This window comes from Coturnix japonica, chromosome 14 (assembly GCF_054131305.1).
Source record: "Coturnix japonica strain WE chromosome 14, WE-NBRP24, whole genome shotgun sequence".
In the NCBI taxonomy this organism is placed as follows: domain Eukaryota; kingdom Metazoa; phylum Chordata; class Aves; order Galliformes; family Phasianidae; genus Coturnix; species Coturnix japonica.
This window is the reverse complement of record NC_140676.1, coordinates 10971236-10989905: the sequence shown is the minus strand read 5'-3', so window position 1 is coordinate 10989905 and position 18670 is coordinate 10971236. Positions and strand designations below refer to the sequence as shown.

Here is an 18670-nt window from a genome sequence, read left to right as displayed (position 1 = left end):
AAGGGAGAGCAGACCTTCCAGGTGATACAACTCTTGTGTATCCAATGACTGCTGCTACAGAAGGGCAAAACCCAGATATTACTGAGCCTGTTTCCAGCTGGAGCACTATTTTTTCCCTGTTATGGTGGGTGTTCAAAGATCAGCATTTGTTTTAATGTAACCTGGGAGATGTTGTACAAGGGCATTGCTTGCAGTTATTGAACAAGGGAACACTTGCAGTTATTGTACAAGGGCATTGTTTGCAGTTATTGTACAAGGGAGTTGCTTGCAGTTGTTGTACAAGGGAACACTTGCAGTTTCCAGTCATTTGAGTGTCCTGCAGAGCTGAAGATCTCTTGTCTCCTACAGGTACTTACCCCGTGTATCCTACAAGTACTTACCCCGTGTATCCTACAAGTACTTACCCCGTGTCAAGGTTCTCGCACTCCCTCCCGCCCGGTCGCAGCTCCCGACATCCCCGCAGCACTTCCGGTATCTCGGCCCGGCTCCCGGCGGACCGGAAGTGCTGCGTGACGTACCGTGGGCCGGGCCCATCGCCGGAAGTGCCCGCCGAGAGTTGCATTGCGCGCGGCGGGCGCTGAGCGGAGGAAGTGTGTTCCCGCCGGCGCGCCGTCCTGCCGGCCGCCATCTTGTGCGGAGCCGGAGTTGCGCTGCGCTGCGCGGAGGAGCGGCGCCCCGCCCGCCGTGCTGCTGCCGCGGCGCCATGTCTGCTGAGAGCCCCGAGCCCGCCTCGGCCGAGGAGCAGAAGGTGGGTGGTGGTGGTGGAGGATCTCCTGGGGGGGTTGAGGGGAACGGGCCGGCGCGGGGCGCCTCCCTGCCTCCATCCGTGCTTCGCCGAGGCGGAAGGAGGCGGCGGCCCGCGGCACTGTGAGCGGCTCTGAGCAGCACGGGGGGAGGCGGCCCGAGCCCGGGGCCGGGCGGGCGGTCCGCGCTGCCCTCGCTCGGCGTCCGCCGTGGAGCAACGTCACCGCGCCGGGCCCTGTGCTGTGCCGTGCCGTGCCGTGCTGTGCTGTGCTCCGGGCGGTACACGGCGCTCCCGTCCGCGCTGGGCGGCCTCGGCCCTCGGGGAGCCCCGGTGCTGCGCCGCGAGGCTCCGTAATAACCCCGCACCCGGCTCGGGGCGGCCGAGCTACACAGACAAAGGCTGGGCGGCCCGCGCTGCTCTGCGCGTCCAGAGAGCGGCGGCCGCGCTGTCAGCGCTCAGACCGTGGATGTTGGGTGCTGTGGGTGCTGTGTGTGTGCGGTGGGTGTTGTGTGCAGTGGATGCTCTGTGCTGGGCTCCGTTCTCGCAGTGCCGGCTCCCGGAGCCGTCCGTGCCGTCTGGGCGCCGCTGAGCGCCGGCTGCTGTCCCCGCTGCTGGCGGAGAAGATAGGAAACGCGGGTGTGCTGCCGTGAGGGCCTACGGAGGGGAAACGGCCCTTCGAGCCGGCGGGATGAAGTTTTTGTTTAGTAATTCACCGCCTGTGATACGCGTTAGTGGCGCAGGGAGGGAAGGTTCGGGAGTCGGGATGGAACGGGGCCGCGTGGAGCGGAGATTGGGCCCCGTTTCCCTGCGGCGCGGAGCTCGCGGTGCTGCCGGCACAGGCTGTGAGCGATCCCGCTCCGTGCCCGGCCTGCGCGGCGCTGCTGGAACGGCGCTGGAACAGGAGCGTGCTGACATGCGGCAGCGCGTTCGTTGTGCCGCCTTCTAGCGTGTTCTGGGGCTGTCGGCAGGACGGCGCTGATGCTGCCGACAAAGTTTGGGGCCGATGTCCTGCAATGTGCTGCTCTGAAACGCTGCTGCCTGCAGGACGGCTGGGATCCCGTGCTGAGCTTCTCGTTTAGCTGTAGTCGGAGCAGCCACTCGGGGCAAATGAAAGTCAATAAATCCTCATTTTCTCTGAGTCCCCGTCATGTGATGTCAGAGCTACACACTAATACTGTGGCACTGCAACGTTCACCTTCAACAGTGTTTGTCTGGGCAAGCAAAATGTCGGGTTGGTGCAGTTAATGCTCAGCTCCACAGTACTTGTCTGACCAACCCGTTCTGCAGTGCCCATTAAAGAAGAATCCCCTAAGGAACACAGGGGCAGTAAGTTGAGACTTCCCTTCCAAGCTGTGCTGCTGCAGGAAGCTCACATGGACGCTCAGTGAAGGCTGATGTCGACTGCAAACATTCCATGAGAGCAGCGCTTCCTGTTCTCTGTGTGAAAACTTGGGATCGTGGCAGGAGGAAGTTGGGCAACAAAGAAACCTTCAGGCAGTGCTGAACGTGTGCTTGTTCAGTGGTGCCGTTTGTGCCTTACCAGCCGGGGTTTGTCAGGAAGCTGGTAGCTGTGGTACCTCTTGTTTGGAGACTGGCTGTTCCCATAACTGCACAGTTCCAGTGCCGTCATGTTTTTCTCATTTTCTCCTTTATATTCTTGTCTGATGTCTTTCTCTAAAGGGGATGAGCTTTATTCAGAACATGATTGCCCAGGCTTGTTTTTAGCAGTGCAGTTCAGCTGTCCAGCAGATAGCAAACCTCTTGTTTTTCATGAAGATTAAAAGCAGGAGCCATCTTTAGATGTGTTAGGTAACTACTGGCTGTGCTGGTAGCTCGTTTTAATGAAGTGAGCAGACCTCATTAGCTGTGCAAAAATTCCCATAGAGAACTAAAATTACAACTTGTGTGGTTGTCACTAGGAAGAAGTGCGTGGTACATCTTGATTTTTCTCCATCAGTTGTCAGTCATTTGGTTGCTGCTTCTATAATAACTCAAGGGAAAACACTGCTAATGTGCCATTGGTCTTGTGGGTTTGAGTTAACGCCTTTGCGTTGCAATGATGCATCTCCAAGAGAGCTCAATGCCACGTAGTCTGTGGAAGATAGAAAGGCAGGACAAGCAGGCGATGATCTTCCATTAAAAGCTACCCCAGGTCTCCTCGGTCTATGGATAAAGGTCTTCTGAGCTGCAATTAAACACATCCAGTGCCTTTCTGAATTCATCTGTGTTCTTGGTGTCCCCTGCATCCTTTGGTGAGGAGTTCTGGAGCTTGACTGCACCTTGTTCCTAGGTATTTTTGAACCTGTTCTCAGCTGCTTGTGTCTGACATCCCAGTCTTTGTCTTTCATTCTTCTTCATGTTACATAGTTTTAGGGGTCATAGCTGTTCTTGGACATGAAGAGGTGACTGCAGTCTGTATCCTTTTAGCTGCATTGATGCACAACTCAGTATTTGGTGTTTGGTTGCCTGCTGTGTGATGATTTGTCAACCCTGCAAGTCTGCATAAATATCTCCTTTGATGTTCTGTGAATGCGTATTTGTGTGAGCTCTTTATTGTCAGCCCTCTGTTCTTAAAAATATCTCCTTTGGTTGGTATTGGCAAAACATGTCCCCTCTAATGCCGTGTGTGTTGGCTCAACAGCAGTACCCGGTGATTCAGCATCAGCTGGTGGAATGTTCAGCTGTAAGGACAGCATTTGAGAAGGTCCAGAGTCAGGGTTGGCATGCTGGGAAAAAACCCACCGTGAACAAGAATAGTGGCTGAAGAACGTTTGTCATATACGCATGGAAGCTGTGCACTTCCCTAGTGTGGCTTTGTATGGTGGGAGACAGTGCATAGAGCTCTGCGTTGTGTCAGGGAAGGTACTTGTTTATTATTCTTCATCTTGCATTGTAGTGCCTGGCTGTTTTTGTCTCACTAAAAAGGATCGGTTCCAATCCTTGCTGAAGTTTCTCTCAAGCTGCCGTAATGATTTCTGTCCTTGCTTGATATATTACTATTAGTTCAGATTCCTGCCGTGTTTTGCGATGCTGTTTCTGAGAGAGTCTTGGAGTAATGGAGCAACCAGATAGGACGTTGTATTTTAATTCTGTTATAAAGGTTGCTTGCAAGGTTTCTTACTGGGAGGATGCTGGCTGTTAGAGGGCTGGGAGCTGTTGTTAGTCAGGGTTGTTGTGGGTCAGCTCCCGCTGCTCCCCCATCCTTGTATTGCTGCTCAGTGATCCTGAGGGGTACATTGACCCAAATGAAGAACAGGCTGACAAGGAGGGAAAATAATTGGTACGTGGTTATTTTTCCTATGACTTTGTTCCTGTAACTCGTGGGATACGTGCGGTCGTGCTGACAGATGCAGTGCAGAGGATGAAGGTGTGGATGGAGGGGGCTCTGGAGGGGCTTTCTGACAGCTCAGAGTGAATGTGAAGCCTTAGTCGTGGATGAATATGAATCCTCCTGGTTTCAGTGGCAGTTCTTTCCTGGCTGAAAGTCTTTCTGTGACTTCAGATGATAATTGCTGTTCAAGAATTACAGCAGTCAGCACAATCAATAGACATTTTTCCTGATCTTGCCATGGTTTGCATGCAACAAACAATCGTGGCTGGATACTGGAAGGCAGTGAAACTATTATTTTGAATGGCAAATATTTTTGAGATGACAGAGTACAAAGAAGCGTGCTGCTCACATCCAATTACTGCATGAACCAGAGCAAAGCACTGTGAAGTGGAGGTCAGTGATGAAAGGTTGATGTACCAACTACAATTTGTCCATACAATCATCTTCACGTCATCACTTTGAACATCTGTATGTTACAGTGTTCTCATTAATATGCATATTCTCTGCAGAAACGTCTTCATTTAACCATATCTCTAATGGCAGATGGTGTTGGCCTCCCGTAGAAGGCCAGCCTAGAGAAAGACAGTAGTGTTTATTATTAATTGGGAGCACATGTGTTTTTGAGCAACTTTAATGCTATTTCACAATGGGTATCAATGTATTACAGTTGCAGCAGAGTCATAAAAGCCAGACTGTTGTGGGAGTGATCTGTTGAACCTGCAGAAGCACTCTGTGTAAATAATTTATTGTAATATTTCTTTTTAAAACCTTGCTAATTTTGTTTCAGGAAATGGAGGATAAGGTGATCAGCCCAGAAAAAGCTGAAGAAGCAAAATTGAAAGCAAGATACCCTCATCTGGGCCAGAAGCCAGGAGGCTCAGACTTCTTGAGGAAGAGGCTTCAAAAAGGAGTGAGTTCTTTATTGTCCACAGGGTGCAGACAAGAAATTCCAAAGTTGTGCTGTCTGTGTTTCGTTGCCTGAGTAGAAGCACTGCGAGTTTATCTGTGAAGGCTCAAGGTTTTCACAGAACAAATGCCGAGCCTTCACAGAACAAATGCCAAACTGCCAGGGTGGCTGCATACAACACCAATGGCTCAGCTGCCATTTTAAGAAGAGCTTAGCTTAGAAGCTGGCTCACTGTGGCACTGATGGGCTTCAAAGAAAACAATGCAGTCATCGCTGAGAGTCAGAATCTCAGCCTGGTTTAGTGCTGATCTCGTGTTACTGTTCTTGCATTTTCAAATTGTACGGCCACTGCTGGTATTGATATTTGATCATGTGACAGCTCGGTGTTCACAGCCACCGGCTCACATGTATGGCTTGAGAACGATGGTGTAATTCTGAACAAATACACAGGTAAAAAGTCAAGATAAAAGAAGGGGGAGTGAATTTGGGTTTAAATTTTGCTGCACATTTGACCAGTAGTGTCTCTTATGTTCTTAGTTATTCAACTGTGGTTTTTCTTGATTAATTATTCATGAAGTGATGATGTCATCCTGTTCAGACATGTTAAAAGTCTGTTCTTGGAATAATCCTGGTCTGTCATTTCTGAAGGTGCTTTCATTGCTGTTGTGCTGTTATTTACTCTCGTCTAGGCCTTTTGAGTGCACGCAGTGATTCCAAGTATAAACCCTTCACAGACCAGCTGCTGGAGTTCAGTGCTGATGTAATTCTGTGCTATCTGGTAACATCTCCAGGGAGTGGTTACTGTTGGCAGGTTTCTGGGATGAGCTTTCTCTCACAAAGTATTGCATGTGCAGCGTGGGTAATGGCTGCTGGGGGTGGGCAGGTGGGAGATGAGGTGATGGCTTCTGTGGTCAAAGACAACCCAAACGAGGCCGAGTGGGTTTATTGTGTGTGTAGACACTCCAGAGGCAAGGTAAGTGTGTGCTGTACTGATTGCTCAGGGAGACAGAGCAGCATCCAATCCAGAAGGATTGGGCACAAAGGAATTATGATGACTGCTGGTGCTCAGTGCAAGTGTGATTACAAAAAAAAAGCCAACACAAGATAATCTCTGCGAGATCTTAATCTTGGTTGTAGCGCTACTTCATGCAAAGCTTGTTACAGCCTATGGTTTTAAATAGGAGTATAGAGAGGCCAGTGGGCATTTGTATGGCCTCAGCATTAGGGATTCTGCTGGTATGATGGAAGATGGTATGAAGGTGTGGGTTCTGATTCTCAATCTGCCACCTTCAGTTCTCCATTTGTGACATGTTGTTAACATCTCTCTTCTATGTTTTATTTTTTGTTATTTTTGTTTAGCACGCTCTGTGCCTTAAATGAGGAAGCACCTTTACTTGGTGAACAGTTAACAGAACTGCTCAGTCTTCAGATGTGTTATTACCTAATTCCTGTTTAAGAGGCTTTTTGTTTGTTTCTTCAGTCTTGAAGAGCAAAATGAAAGCCTGTATCCAAGTCAGGTTACAGTACAACTAAAGCCTGGTCTGCAGATGTACCACAGTGTTCTAGCACAGTAAAAACAAACAACAGCAACAACATTGATTATATTGTCGAAAGGGCTGAGTAGTGGGAAGATAGGCTGGTAAAATATGGGGTTTGGGTGTGCATGGGAGAAAGATTCAATGACTTCGAGGTTCTAGCAGACTCTAAAAGGGAACATTTAAAGCCACCTTCAGGGGGTCTTGCTTTGAAAACAAACAAACCCTGCCTCCGTATCTTAGGTAAAGACTTTTTAAGTTGGGTGTTGAAATGATTTCTGTTCAGCAACTGCTGCTGAACATCTTGCAGCTGGTGAGTGCTAATTCCAAGTGAAGAGTATAGTTACAGTGCTGCCTGGAAGTGCAGGCTGTGATGGCTTTTGTTCAGCTGACTTTGAGGAGTGAGTCCATATGAAGCTAAATGGGGAGTGCTCTGTCTGAGGTGATTATCCATTGTAAGGAACAGTTGCCAGAGTAAATCTCTGTCCCAAATCTGGCTTTTGGCCTCAATTGACAATCTGTGCAAGTCACGGGTTATGAGCACGTTAATAGGAGACCTCATAGTTAGATGTAAACAAAATACACCATTTCCTGAAACACTGAGCAGACTTGATGGATGCCTTGGATGAAATGCCATGTCTCATCTTAGTGCAGTGCTGATAACAAAGAATATTAAAGGTGATGCTATTAACAATTAGCTCAAGTGCTGAGACACACTGTTTTACAAATTCAAACGCTTGTGTTCTGAAGAAACCTGGAGCTCAGGATAAGAATTCACACAATGCTTTTTAGCAGGATTGCATGGTAGATCTGGCTTAACTAAATAATTGGTTTGGGAACTTCGGGGATTATAGTTTCACTGTTTTAATGTATGCAGAAATAAAGGTTTTCTTGTTAGCATGCAGTTTCGTGGTGCTTTGATCTTCTGGTGTGATAAAGCAGAGACTGTTCTCTAACCTTCCCTTGTATATTGTTTGGTTATTCTGTCTAGCAGAACTTGTTCACTGCAGTGTAATTTACAAACCCCCAGGTTTCATTTGCAGTAGAGCAAAGCCCTTTGAAAAGCAGGATTAGAATAGTGTTCACATGTGTGTATGGTTAAGGCCCTGCATTAAACTTGCACCATAACTGATCTTTAGAGTTGTGTTCTTACTAGTCCTGATTTTTTTTTAATTGACATAGAGCTACCTTGCTAAAACAGATCGTTAAAGCTTAATAGTTACAAAACTAATCCTTATATAGCCACCGAATTCAGTTTATGCATCTGATAACATTTCAGGCTTTTAATCGTGTATGTATTTTGTCTTCCAGCAAAAGTACTTTGATTCTGGTGATTACAACATGGCTAAAGCAAAGATGAAGAATAAGCAACTGCCTACTGCAGCTCCTGACAAGACAGAAGTCACTGGTGACCATATTCCTACTCCACAGGATCTCCCACAGCGGAAACCATCTCTCGTTGCTAGCAAGCTGGCTGGCTGACGAGAGCAGCTGAACTGCATGATAATTCTCATTCCTGTTATTTCTCCTTAATAGTTATTTCTCACCCTCACATCCCCTTTTTCTTTCTTACACTAAGTCGTGAGACTGACAGCTTTGCAGGTAGCGGTAGCATGTGCTGCTATTGTAAGGGAGTACTGTTTAGAGTAAAACGTGTAGTGTTTGGACTAGTTAAGAACAATGCACTGATTAAAAAAAGGACAGGTTTGGTTAGAGCAATGTATTCTACTTGAAAATGTACATATTGCCCATTTCCTAGTGTAGGACTGGTTCCAGCAAGTGACATCGCAAGTTTTACAACTTTTAATGTTTCTGCTTTTGTTATTTCACCTTAATTACAGCATATTTGTATTTAATATAACCTCCAGTTGTGTTGGGTTTTTCTTCTGTGTTTGGGTTTGTTGTCTAAAATAGAGGTTTAGACCACAAGTTGCTAGATGGTAAAGCATGTATAAAAACAAACACAGGGCTCTGATTGAATTTTGTTTCTGCTCTTGAACTTGAACGGCCTTAAACCTGTTTCAGCTTTAACAATAGAGTTTTTACTTGGGCAATATTTGCCCATTCCGGTGTAACTCTTGTGAATCTAGTGCTTATTGACAACTGCCTGTTGAAGCTGGTGTTCTTTTCAGCTCCGTAGCTTAGGACACACTTTTGTTGAAGATGTGAATGAAGTGTGCATGTGCATAGACTGTTGAATTCACTCTTGTGCCATTTTTGTAAATACAATAGTTTTGCACAACCTTTTGCAAATGTCTATTAATTTTACATTTTAAAAAGCAGATAACGTGCCAATCAAAGCACAAGTGATTCTGTACCTTTCCAAGTCTTGGCCTGAAACTGAGAGCCTGGACTCTTGCTACTGAAAGTAAAAATGACAGACCTGAAATTTGTGAAACACTTCTACTTACACCTGACTCAGCCTTATGCTTTTGCAACTGTACACTTTGTTTTGCAACAATGTCCAGCATTCAAATATAAATCTGAAAATCGTTTGTGTATTTAAAGGCAGGTGCCCTTTCTGTTCAGCAGCTCTTTAAGCTTCTAAAGGTGAAATGCTCAGTAGGGTGACGTGGAAGGTAGTTAGAGATTTTCCCTTGTGGCAAATTCCAAATCTAGGCTTGCTGAGATTTGATATGCAATTGTCTTTGGGCTATTTTAGACTTCTGGAAGTGAAAAGCTATAACTGTTTTTGTTGGTTTTTTTCCTTGACCTCCTGAAGCAGTAGCTGTAGTAAACTAATTCTTTTTCTTTCTGTTATGCGGCAGCCCCTTATTGGCTTTGGGAAATAAAAAGAACTGGAACGTATTTATATAATAGCCTACTGAGAAATTGTCAATTTTTCCTTTTGAGAAGATAGAAACAAACATTGTTTCTATGATGCACATGGTGAGTACTAGATTGCCAGAGCACACATTTGATGTTAGATAGCCTGATGCAGATTATGATTTGTTCAGTGAAATTGGGTATATTAAAGCGTAGTGATCCGTAATGTAATTGGCTCTAATAAAGGCAATCATAGCCGGGTGTTCTTTGGGAGCGTAAGAAACCCTTTGAAAATATCAGTGTACTGAATCCTATTTTCTTAAAAGAAACATTTCTATTGAACAGTCTAATAAAAGCAAAGTACCCATGCAGGTATTGTAAGGGAAACCACTCTTGAAGATGCATGTTTTCAGAAGGATGCACTTTGTGTTGATATATTCAGAAAGGTCTTGCAGGATAAATGACATATAGTCAAAAAGAAGACTCCCTGTTTTCTGCAATGCTTTCCTAATGTTAAATACAAGAAAATGATCAAGATGAGGTGAATAATCTTAATTTGGTCCTGCTTTGATTAGAATCTGAGTGAAGCACTGCAGTATCTGTATAATGTACACTCTTCAGTTTAAAGGAGTCATTCTAGAGAATTTTGAAATTGCTAACTTGATTCTAATCAAGTCTTTGTGGCCCTTTGCTTGTAATTAGAGAAAGCCCTTTAATTCCATATCTTTTACTGGCACTGTAAAGAACTTGTGATTTTTCACGGAACAGGTTGAAGGGATGGGCTGACTGGGTTTAAGCAAGAAGTTAGGCTGGAAAAATAAGAAGCAAACTGGATATATTGAAACAGAGTGCTTTCTGTAGATGTTTGTCCTAATGTGAAAATCCCTCTTTATTGTTTTATGTGCGAATGAAAATCAAAACTGAACCATAGGACTGGGCCTGAAACGCATGTGAACAACTGAAGGAGACTTGCTTTGTACTGCCTGGTTCCATTACTCTGTAGCTCACTCCAGGTGAGCTTTCTTGATGCTTGGGAAGGTTGAAAAAAACAGCCATGTCAATTGAAACATTCCTCTCACGTAGCTACAGATCAGCTTGTCCTGCTGGTTGGATAACTCAAGCTCTTCCGCTGCTCACTCAGTGACTTGCAGTTCTTAAGGTTACTACAAATTCAGCTAGAAAAAGATTATTTGAAGTACTGTAAAACTAACGAGTTCGGTGACTGGTTATGAGCCTTTCCATCTGACCGAGCTCAAGCAGCAGGCACAGCTGTTTTGACTCTAAACACCATTTGAAACTTAGGAAATCCAATAATCATGTAACAGTAAAGCAAATGTGACTACAGATCGATGCTTACTTTCAGCTTACTTCAGCAAGATAACTCAGCTATCCAAACGTATGTACATAATGTATTATATGAGTTTTACCATTTGATAATGACCTTTTACAAAGAAGACCTGCCCACGCTGTAGACTGGCAGTCCCTTTCATATTTTGCCTTTAAAGTTAGACAGTGTTTCGTTATTAGACTAGTTCTCATCTAGGCTTATCATAGCAGGTAGCACCAACATTTTATTCAAGATGGTTGAAAGTGAATTAATTCCGACCTCGCAGATACATCCCCAAATTTGTAGCACCAAAGGCTTCCCTCTCATTGTTCTTGACGTAGTAGGACAGTGTTTGTATAAAAGCCACAGGAGTACATTTTGTTGGACATAATTACACCCAGTCGAGATGTTAAGGTGATAAAAATGTCAACTGTTCTTTACAAACTTACACATTGTATAGTATACAGAATAAATTGATCTACTTAGTTTTTATTGCAACGTGGAGATTTGTCTCGTCTTTACTGTGGTTTCCTAAATGATCCTGCATACATCCCTGTTCTCTATGGAAAGTTTCTAAACCCTAAATCTTGCTACTCTGTACCATGAAAAATATGACTGGGTTTTGGTTTCCTAGTATGTTAGACTACAGAATTACTTTAATGTAATCACATTTATATATATTTCAGTGCTTATTTTTCTAATAAGGCAATTAAAGCTTATTGTTTGAAAACTCCGTAACAGGTGATTGTTTTGGTCCCTTATACTGATGGAAGGGGATTTCTGGGAGCTAAGCTGCCATTTGGAGGTTTGCATCACTGTAGGCTGATAACCTGAACTGGCAGTTTCCAAGAAATCAAGATGCTGGGCAAAATCTGACTGCTTTTATTATCACGTGCTGTGAATTAGGTACTGGGCCTTGTGCAATTTCAAGATCCACATGGTATATCTACGCAGTTAGCATGGTAAGCAAGCCATATTAATACTGTCTGTACCCTGCATCTCTGACTAACAGAGGTGTCCAATGGGAGTAGCAACATCCAGATGCTGTGCCAAGGCAATGCAAAGGAATACCGTCATTAGTATCCTAATATTAATGGGGAGAGACATCAGTTGTCAGGCAAAAACAAACCAGATAAATACAGCATTATGGCCAAATCTAATTAAATTAGTTGCACAAAACTGCCCTCGGAGGAGCTTAGCGTTCAGTCACTGTGCTCCCAGGAAGTGACCACATTCATCAGGCAGCTGAACCTGCAGTAACGTGTTTGTTTGATGGCTGGGGGCATCCTGGGGGTTGGAAAGAGCAGACTGGGGGATCGTGTAGAGCGTGTGAGCAGGATGAATGTATTTCAACTAAAAGTGGAGTTGGACTGACTGTGTTGTTGGATCATTCCTCTAGTAGTGAGACACCCCTCACAGATTCAGCTCTAGGTGTGTCTGAACACAGCAGGCACTGAAGCCTATTACCAGCTGGTGTGAAAAATAATGACAAAGCTTCTACCCGTTTCAGACATACTTGCTTTAAAATTGGGGCTCGTACTTTTTGTTTCTGATGTTGTCAAAACAACAGATTTCAGTTGGGTTTGGTTTATTTTATTGGAGAATAATGTTGCTTCCAATAAAGGAGGTACACTTGGGTAGTGTATCAACATCCCTAGACAGTGTTACAGAATAGCTGTCCTTGAGTTCCTGGTACAACAAGAGTTGTTTCCTCAATAGATTTGAGGAAGAAATGCCTGTGGGATTTTTCCTTGAGAATCAGAATTAGCATTTTTAGATGTGCAGCACTTTTTAGGAATTGAGCTCTGGCTGAAATTAAAGCCAGATGAGAGCTGTGGGCTCTTCTGAACATCAGCTCAGTTCTCAGGAGATGGTTTGAAGCCTCTGAGAGAATTTCTGCGAGCTGTTGAAGACACCTACGTGATGTTCCAGAGGAATCTCCCTTGTAGGACAAGGCAAGTGAAACTGGGGCCAGATTTCTGCATGGGAATTTCAAAGAATCATACAATCCATACAGTACAAGTGGCCAATGGAGAACCTGCTCCTTATGTAAGGCACGATGTGACAACAGCCAAGAAGGAAGGCCTAACAGGTACGAGATGAGGACATCATTAAAACCTTACCATTAGATGCACGATGCAGGAGATGCTTCTTGGTGTAACAATGAAGCTATCGATGTATCTACACTACAACCAGGTTTCTTGTCAACTTTCAGTGCCTCCAAATGTATCAACCTTGGTTTAATTGTGAAGGTCATACAGCTGCACCTAATACAAATAACACAGGTTGGGCTCTGTGTTTTCATCTTACTTCTTTGTGCTCTCACTGTGACCTCCCTTCCAAGTAACATTGAAGTACAGCAGCGGTTGGGGGTGTTTGTTGGGTCAGAGCTTTGTCCTCATACCCGCGGTCTCTCCTTGCTGTGTGTTTGAGGTCCCATCTCCCCTATGGCCCGTTGTCTCTATCTGTAGCGGGTCTGTCTGTGCTCTGACAGGGCAGGTTGCTGGGCAGTCAGAATCCGGTGGAACGCAGAGCTGACACGGCCGGGCTGTGCAGGGCAATGCCGGTCACAGGTCACAGCGCTGGGATGGAGCACAGCTCCGGGTCCTGCTGTGTCTGGGTGAGCTCCCAAAGGCGAAGGCCGTCCCACGGAGCGGAGCTGTGAGCTGGGCTGTGGGAAACCCACCAAGGGCTGATGAGCGGAGGTGCTGCTGCCATTCCCTTCCGACGGGAGAGCTGAATACGTTTCTTTCTCTCAGCCCCGTCATTTCGGAGCTGCACACCCCGCTCTGGGCCCGGTATCCTGCGCACACAGCGGGCGGTAGCACGGCGCTGGGACGGGCCGCTCCCCTCATTGCGGGCGGGGCAGCTCCGCGCGGTGCCGGGCGCGGCTCCCGGCTCAGTCCGCCGCCCGCCGGTGGGAGGCAGCGCCGCCCGCCCGCCGCGCTCCCACAATGCACAGAGCGGGGCCCCGCCGCCCGCCAGGTAGCAGCAACATGGCGCTCCGCAGCGCCGCCTGAGCATCCTCCCGCCGCCACCCGCCGCAGCGCGGCCGCGCCCCGCGCCATGGCCGCCTCCGAGCTGTACACCAAGGTAGGGAGGCGGCGGGACGCGGGACGGGGGCGGCGGGGAGCGGCGAGGGGCCGGGCCGGGCCTCGCTTCAAGATGGACCCGGCGGCGCGGCCGAACCCGGGCTGAGCGCTGCGGAGGGCGGGGGTGTTATTCCGTGGGGCCGGGGGGGCCGCCCGTCGGGGTGCGGCGCTGCGGGGTCGGGGCTGGAGCCGGCGGGGACACGCGGGGCTTCGGGGCGCGCTCGGCCGAGCGGAGCGGTGCAGCCTCGACCGCGGGATGACAGTGCGCCTTCACACGGCGCCTTCACACGGCGCCTTCACGCGGCGTCCCGCGGCCGCTCGCTCTGTGTCTGCGGCGGCCCCGTGTCCCAGTGGATCCTCCCCACGCGTCGGCACCGCGGCCCCAGAGCGGGCTGAGCTGGGCTGTTGTCCGTCCGTCCGGCGCTTTGTTTGCGTTGCTCAGCCGCACCTGGTGCAGAAGGGCTGCGAAAAGCGGCCGGCGGAGCAGGAGGAGCGCGGGGTCACCGGCTGGGCGCCATCAGAACCCTCTGGTGGGATGCTGCTCGAGTCCACGTGCGGCCTCTGAAGGCCGTCGAGGTCCGGAGCCGCCTGTGCTGCACTGCCAGACCATCCCCGGGTAGGGAGGTGCAACGCCCTGCGTCACGCTGTGTCTATGGGCGTCTCCATTCCGTGCCTTGTGGACGTTGATCTCTACTGACTTTCTGCAAGAAGGGGAGAAAATTCAGGTCAGAAGAGCAGTGGAGCTGCAGGGTGGTTCCTGAGCACTCAGTGGTGCTCAGCTCTATGAGGAGTTACTTTGGGAAGCTGCTCTTGATTTCCCTCTCTGTGGAGGTTCTTATTATGGCAGCGAGTTAAAATCTCTCATGAGGAGTTAATCAGAATTATTTGTCTTTAATGTCAAACATTGACCTTGGATTTGCTGCCCTGGACAGCTGAGTGGCTCCGGGGCTGTATTGTGCAGGGCATGGGCTGTGGGGCAGCTGCAGGAGCTGGTCCCTCCTTTCTGCTTTCCCCAGGCAGTGCCATGGTGCTGCTCTGTCAGGTTTGGTATCTCTGTGAGCATTGGCAGCACAGCTTGTCCCTGGTTGAGTGGCACAGATGGTGGGTGTAGGGTCATAGTGCACAGAGGTGAGAAGAACAACAGAAGTAGAACTGGTCCATCCTTTGGTAGCAGCCGTGCTTTATAACCGAGGACAGCAGGATTGCTCCTGTGCTTCCCTCTCGCACTAAGCTCTGCCTGTCCTCTTTAGAGCCATATGCAGGCACAGAAAAAGTGACTTTCACATCTTTTCTGTGCTGACAGGCGCAGCTGGGATTGTCATTCAGGACAGCTCCTTAAAGCAGCACAACTTCCAGTGCAGCACCACACCCAGCAGCACGTGGCGTTGGTGGCCGGGTGGGTGCTGGAGGAGGAGAGCATTTGCAGCACATCAGTGCTGTCCATGTGCCATGTGTGTGTCTTGGAGCAGCGTGCTGCCAACCTCTGACCTTGCCCACTATCCACCATGCAGTGTGTGTGTGCTGGGTGTCGCTGGTAGAGGCTGGGAAAATACATCAGTATTGGGGACTGCTGTGCAAAGGGGCTGTTGGCATCACCTGAAGTGTCTGTCCAGACTCAGTGACCATGTAGCCAGCCTCGCTGCTCCACTTTACTTGTAGTTAATCTGGATGTGTGAATCCAGGTTGGAGGGCTGGCAGAACTAATTTGCCATCTCAAGGTATTTCTGTGTCAGTTTTGTATGGCCGGGTTCAGCATATTTATTTATATACCAACTATTTCATTCATTCACTTTGATCCCTGCTGCAACCCTCCCCTTCCAGTATCTTTCAGGTGAGCTCACCCGGTGTTGAAATGTCCCTTTTGAGCCTTCCAGGAAGCAGCAGCCAGTCTCCCTGCAGACCGTAGGCGTGGATGAGCTGAGTTCAGCAGCTGGCCTTCGCTTCTGGTGGAGAAATGGTTCTGTCTGAGGGTTTGTAGCATTGAGCTGACACAGGGAAGTGTCAGAGGGAACTGCATGGAACAAAAAGCCACTCGTGCAGTTCACAGCATGGCGAGAATGTCTTTCTTGCTTAGTGTGCTGTCTGCAAGCAGAATTAAAGAGAGTATTTCTGCTATTGAAGTTGCTCATTGAGCAGGTTGAATTTGTTGAAGTCACAGAAGCATCCCATATCACAAGGTCTGGTTTTGGTGGTCTGATCTTAATAGGATTAAAGAGATAAAAGCAAGAAGTGTCAGTAAAGCCAACTATGTGCAGTGTAGCTGCTGAGGGCAGAGTGGCACGGGGCTGGTGGCTGCAGGGTGCACAGAAACCAGAACCCAGCGTGTGTGTACATGGGACTCCCTGCAACTCAGATTCTGTGACTTGAGTTTATGTTCCTGGAGCTGTGACACCTGTGTGTGTCTGGGTGCATGTGTCCAGACACTCCTCGTTGGGCTGTTTGATTTGTATGCTGGGTGTGAAGGTTCTCTCTGGCCCAGTTGTATGCTCACTCGAGTGCAGCAGTGTTTACAGCCGTGGTAGTCAGGCTTGACTCTGCAGCATTTGTACGAAGGGACTGGGGCCAAGGAGCGGCAGGAGGATGGGCTGCTGGTCAGTCACGGTGCTGATGAACTCAAGCAGTGCTATCTTCTGCTCTTCTCCTCTGCAGCAGGGAAGAACAGTTTATTTTCCCTGAGAAATGGGTGGTTCTTGCTGCACACAGTACAGTCTGTGTCACAGCCAACCCGCGTTTCTTGGGAATTTCCTTCGTGTCTGCAACTTTCACTGCTTCCTCTTCTGTCAGTCTTTTGCTTAAGCTGTTCCCGTAGACTGTAGTGTTGCTCACGGTACACCACAGATGTATATCTTTATCTTGGAGGGCGATGCTCCTAAGAATTGAGTGGTTTAAATCTGTACCCAAACTTTCAAGTAAGTGGGAATGTGTCCAAAGGCACCCAAACTGAGCCGAACTGAAAGGCTCTTTGTGTAGAACTTCTTCCTCCCACTGGCTTCACATCTGAGCTCCAGGATGGAGTCTGATGGGGTTGCTAAGGGCTCGTTTACCAACGCTAGCAGGAAGGCTTCCAAGGACGTGATGGGCAGAGCCCAGTGCCAGGGCCAAGCTTTGTGTTTGCCTTTGCTTGGGACTACATCATTTCCTCCGTGTTCTCAGAATGCCTTGGCTTCACTTAGCCCTGGCTTTGCTTAACTCTGATCCTCCACAAAGCTTTATCTTTAGTGGTGTGAGTAATCCTATTGCTTAATTGTGCGCTTTGAAATAAGCCTGAACATCTGCAAGACTTTGACCTTCTATTTCCTCTTATTGCTGAGAAATAATTTTGTCATCATTTGCCTGCCCAGAATGCAGGAAAACAAAGGGAAGCATATCATAGGGATGCTTGCCTGTCAAGTTCTCGGTGTTAAGCTCTGTGTACTCAGTGCTGCACTAAGTTATGACCTGCCTACTTAAAGCCCAGTTTTAACATTTAATAGCAAGAGCGGTATTTTCATGAGGAGCTTCCACATTCCAGGCTCCTCACCATCTTGGGGAGCTAATAGGGCTGCCCATCTCCTCAGCATTGCCCTCTTGCTGCAGGCAGCGGCCCAACACACAGTGCTGGGTGAGTTGGGCCATCTGAGCTCCCCAGTGCTGCACAGCTGTTTTCTTTATTGACTTGGATTTGATTTCTCTGTCCCATTAGTGGAGACAATAGCAAGTGCTGTCAGAGACATTCTTTGAGTAACTGTGGCATGGAGCTACTCCAGGCTGGGGTAAAGCTTCTTAAAGTGTTAGGTGGAAAAGGAGATAAAAAGGAGATGAGCAGATATCAATGAGAGGTCACCACAGCGATGGTCGGTCTGAGGGAACAATATGAGGACTGAGCTGGAGGACAAGCAGTCAAGATCATTCAGGTATGGTTGCCCATAAAGCTCTCAGGTTAATTCACTTCGAATAAAATCTGCCACCGGTAATTAACAGGGTAATTGGCTTGTTGAGTTCACTTAGCTCAGAGGAGACAACAGAGATGGCTGAGAGCAGACTCTTCCAGGCTGCTTATGCTTCGGTGTGATGAGAGCCTTGTTTTTAAGATTAAATACAAAGGCTAAAGCAGCGCTGCTTTAGACCTCTCATTGTTTTATTATAGTAAGTAGTTAACACAGAAGGAACATATGACTTGTGACTTGCCATGTAAAGTTTCGTAAGACTGCTGTGTGGTCAGATGCAAGCTGCACACTTCTAGCCTAGTTCCAAATATAGAAGAAGAGATACTTATTTGAGGCATTTGCATCCCCTTATGGACTTGTGTAAATGGCTTTGAAAAATCATGAAGTCTTGCTGCAGGTGTTGCCTTTGAATTCCTCTGTTTGATTATCACAAGCTGAGAGAAGTTTGCAGTTGCTCACTGATTGATGGGAGGACACTCTTTGTAGAGCTGGAGAGAGGAACTAAAATATTGTGGGTCAGCCTAACAATGAGGGAATTCATTGCCCCAGCATGGCGTGTCACACGTTACCCCGCAGACTGCATGGGTTATTCATACATATCTTTAAAGCAGATGACCTCAGCTGTTTTGCTGAGGGAACCAGTGAGATTCTCAAGTTGCCTTATGAGCTACTGTGCAGCAGGACAAGAGAGACAGGAATATTTTCCATGGAGGTTAAGCCTATTTTGCCCAGAAAAGAAACACCAACTGCCTTGGAAAGTGCTGAAAATCTGTGTCACGAGAGATACAAGATGGAAATAGATGGTCTAGAATATATGTATGTTAAAGTAAGTAGAATATGGTTGTTTTGTTGGTTTTAACATAGGTGAAGACTGTCGATCTAGTCATATAAGAGCTTATTAATAAGAGTTTAAAGTAAATAGAGTTTTGGTTTATGGTGTGGAGATATATAGGGAAGACTATTTTCAAACATTTCGGACAATGATTTCTTTGTTTAGGATGTTGTCTACTTTAGAAGAATATGAGGAGAACTTGCAGAAGT

General features: G+C 47.4%; 3 protein-coding genes across 15 annotated transcripts in view; 2 read left to right on the top strand and 1 right to left on the bottom strand.

Annotated features, from left to right (window-relative positions):
* Positions 1 to 558: 558 nt before the first annotated feature.
* ARPP19 (cAMP regulated phosphoprotein 19) lies at positions 559 to 11349 on the top strand. The gene is made up of 3 exons (XM_015872852.2): positions 559 to 748; positions 4864 to 4986; positions 7830 to 11349. Exons 1-3 carry the CDS (start codon positions 704 to 706, stop codon positions 7998 to 8000), a joined length of 339 nt encoding a protein of 112 aa, XP_015728338.1. The 5' UTR covers positions 559 to 703; the 3' UTR covers positions 8001 to 11349.
* Positions 3863 to 13698, bottom strand: LOC116653928 (uncharacterized). Of its 2 annotated transcripts, none has more exons than XM_085515566.1 (2): positions 12735 to 13698; positions 3863 to 4648 (listed from the first exon to the last, which is right to left on the bottom strand). In XM_085515566.1, exon 1 carries the CDS (start codon positions 13677 to 13679, stop codon positions 13179 to 13181), a length of 501 nt encoding a protein of 166 aa, XP_085371692.1. In that variant the 5' UTR covers positions 13680 to 13698; the 3' UTR covers positions 3863 to 4648; positions 12735 to 13178. The 2 variants fall into 2 exon arrangements, with proteins under 2 accessions (XP_085371692.1, XP_085371693.1); XM_085515567.1 differs by lacking the exon at positions 3863 to 4648 and adding an exon at positions 12189 to 12590.
* MYO5A (myosin VA) overlaps positions 13568 to 18670 on the top strand; it is an 88449-nt gene continuing 83346 nt past the window's right edge. For 8 of the 12 annotated variants that reach the window (XM_085515543.1, XM_085515540.1, XM_085515538.1 and 5 more), the window contains exon 1: positions 17321 to 18455. In XM_085515543.1, the coding sequence (XP_085371669.1) occupies positions 18180 to 18455 (276 nt within the window). In that variant the 5' untranslated portion in view covers positions 17321 to 18179. Of the gene's footprint in view, positions 13705 to 17320; positions 18456 to 18670 lie in introns of those variants that run through there. The other 4 variants (XM_085515545.1, XM_085515547.1, XM_085515546.1 and 1 more) reach the window with 1 other exon arrangement.

Coding starts and splice junctions, on each gene's coding strand:
- ARPP19 (XM_015872852.2), top strand. CDS start 704: ATGTCTGCTGAGAGCCCCGAGCCCGCCTCGGCCGAGGAGCAGAAG. Junction 749..4,863: donor CCTCGGCCGAGGAGCAGAAG/GTGGGTGGTGGT, acceptor ATTTTGTTTCAG/GAAATGGAGGATAAGGTGAT. Junction 4,987..7,829: donor GGAAGAGGCTTCAAAAAGGA/GTGAGTTCTTTA, acceptor TTTGTCTTCCAG/CAAAAGTACTTTGATTCTGG.
- LOC116653928 (XM_085515566.1), bottom strand. CDS start 13,679: ATGGCGCGGGGCGCGGCCGCGCTGCGGCGGGTGGCGGCGGGAGGATGC.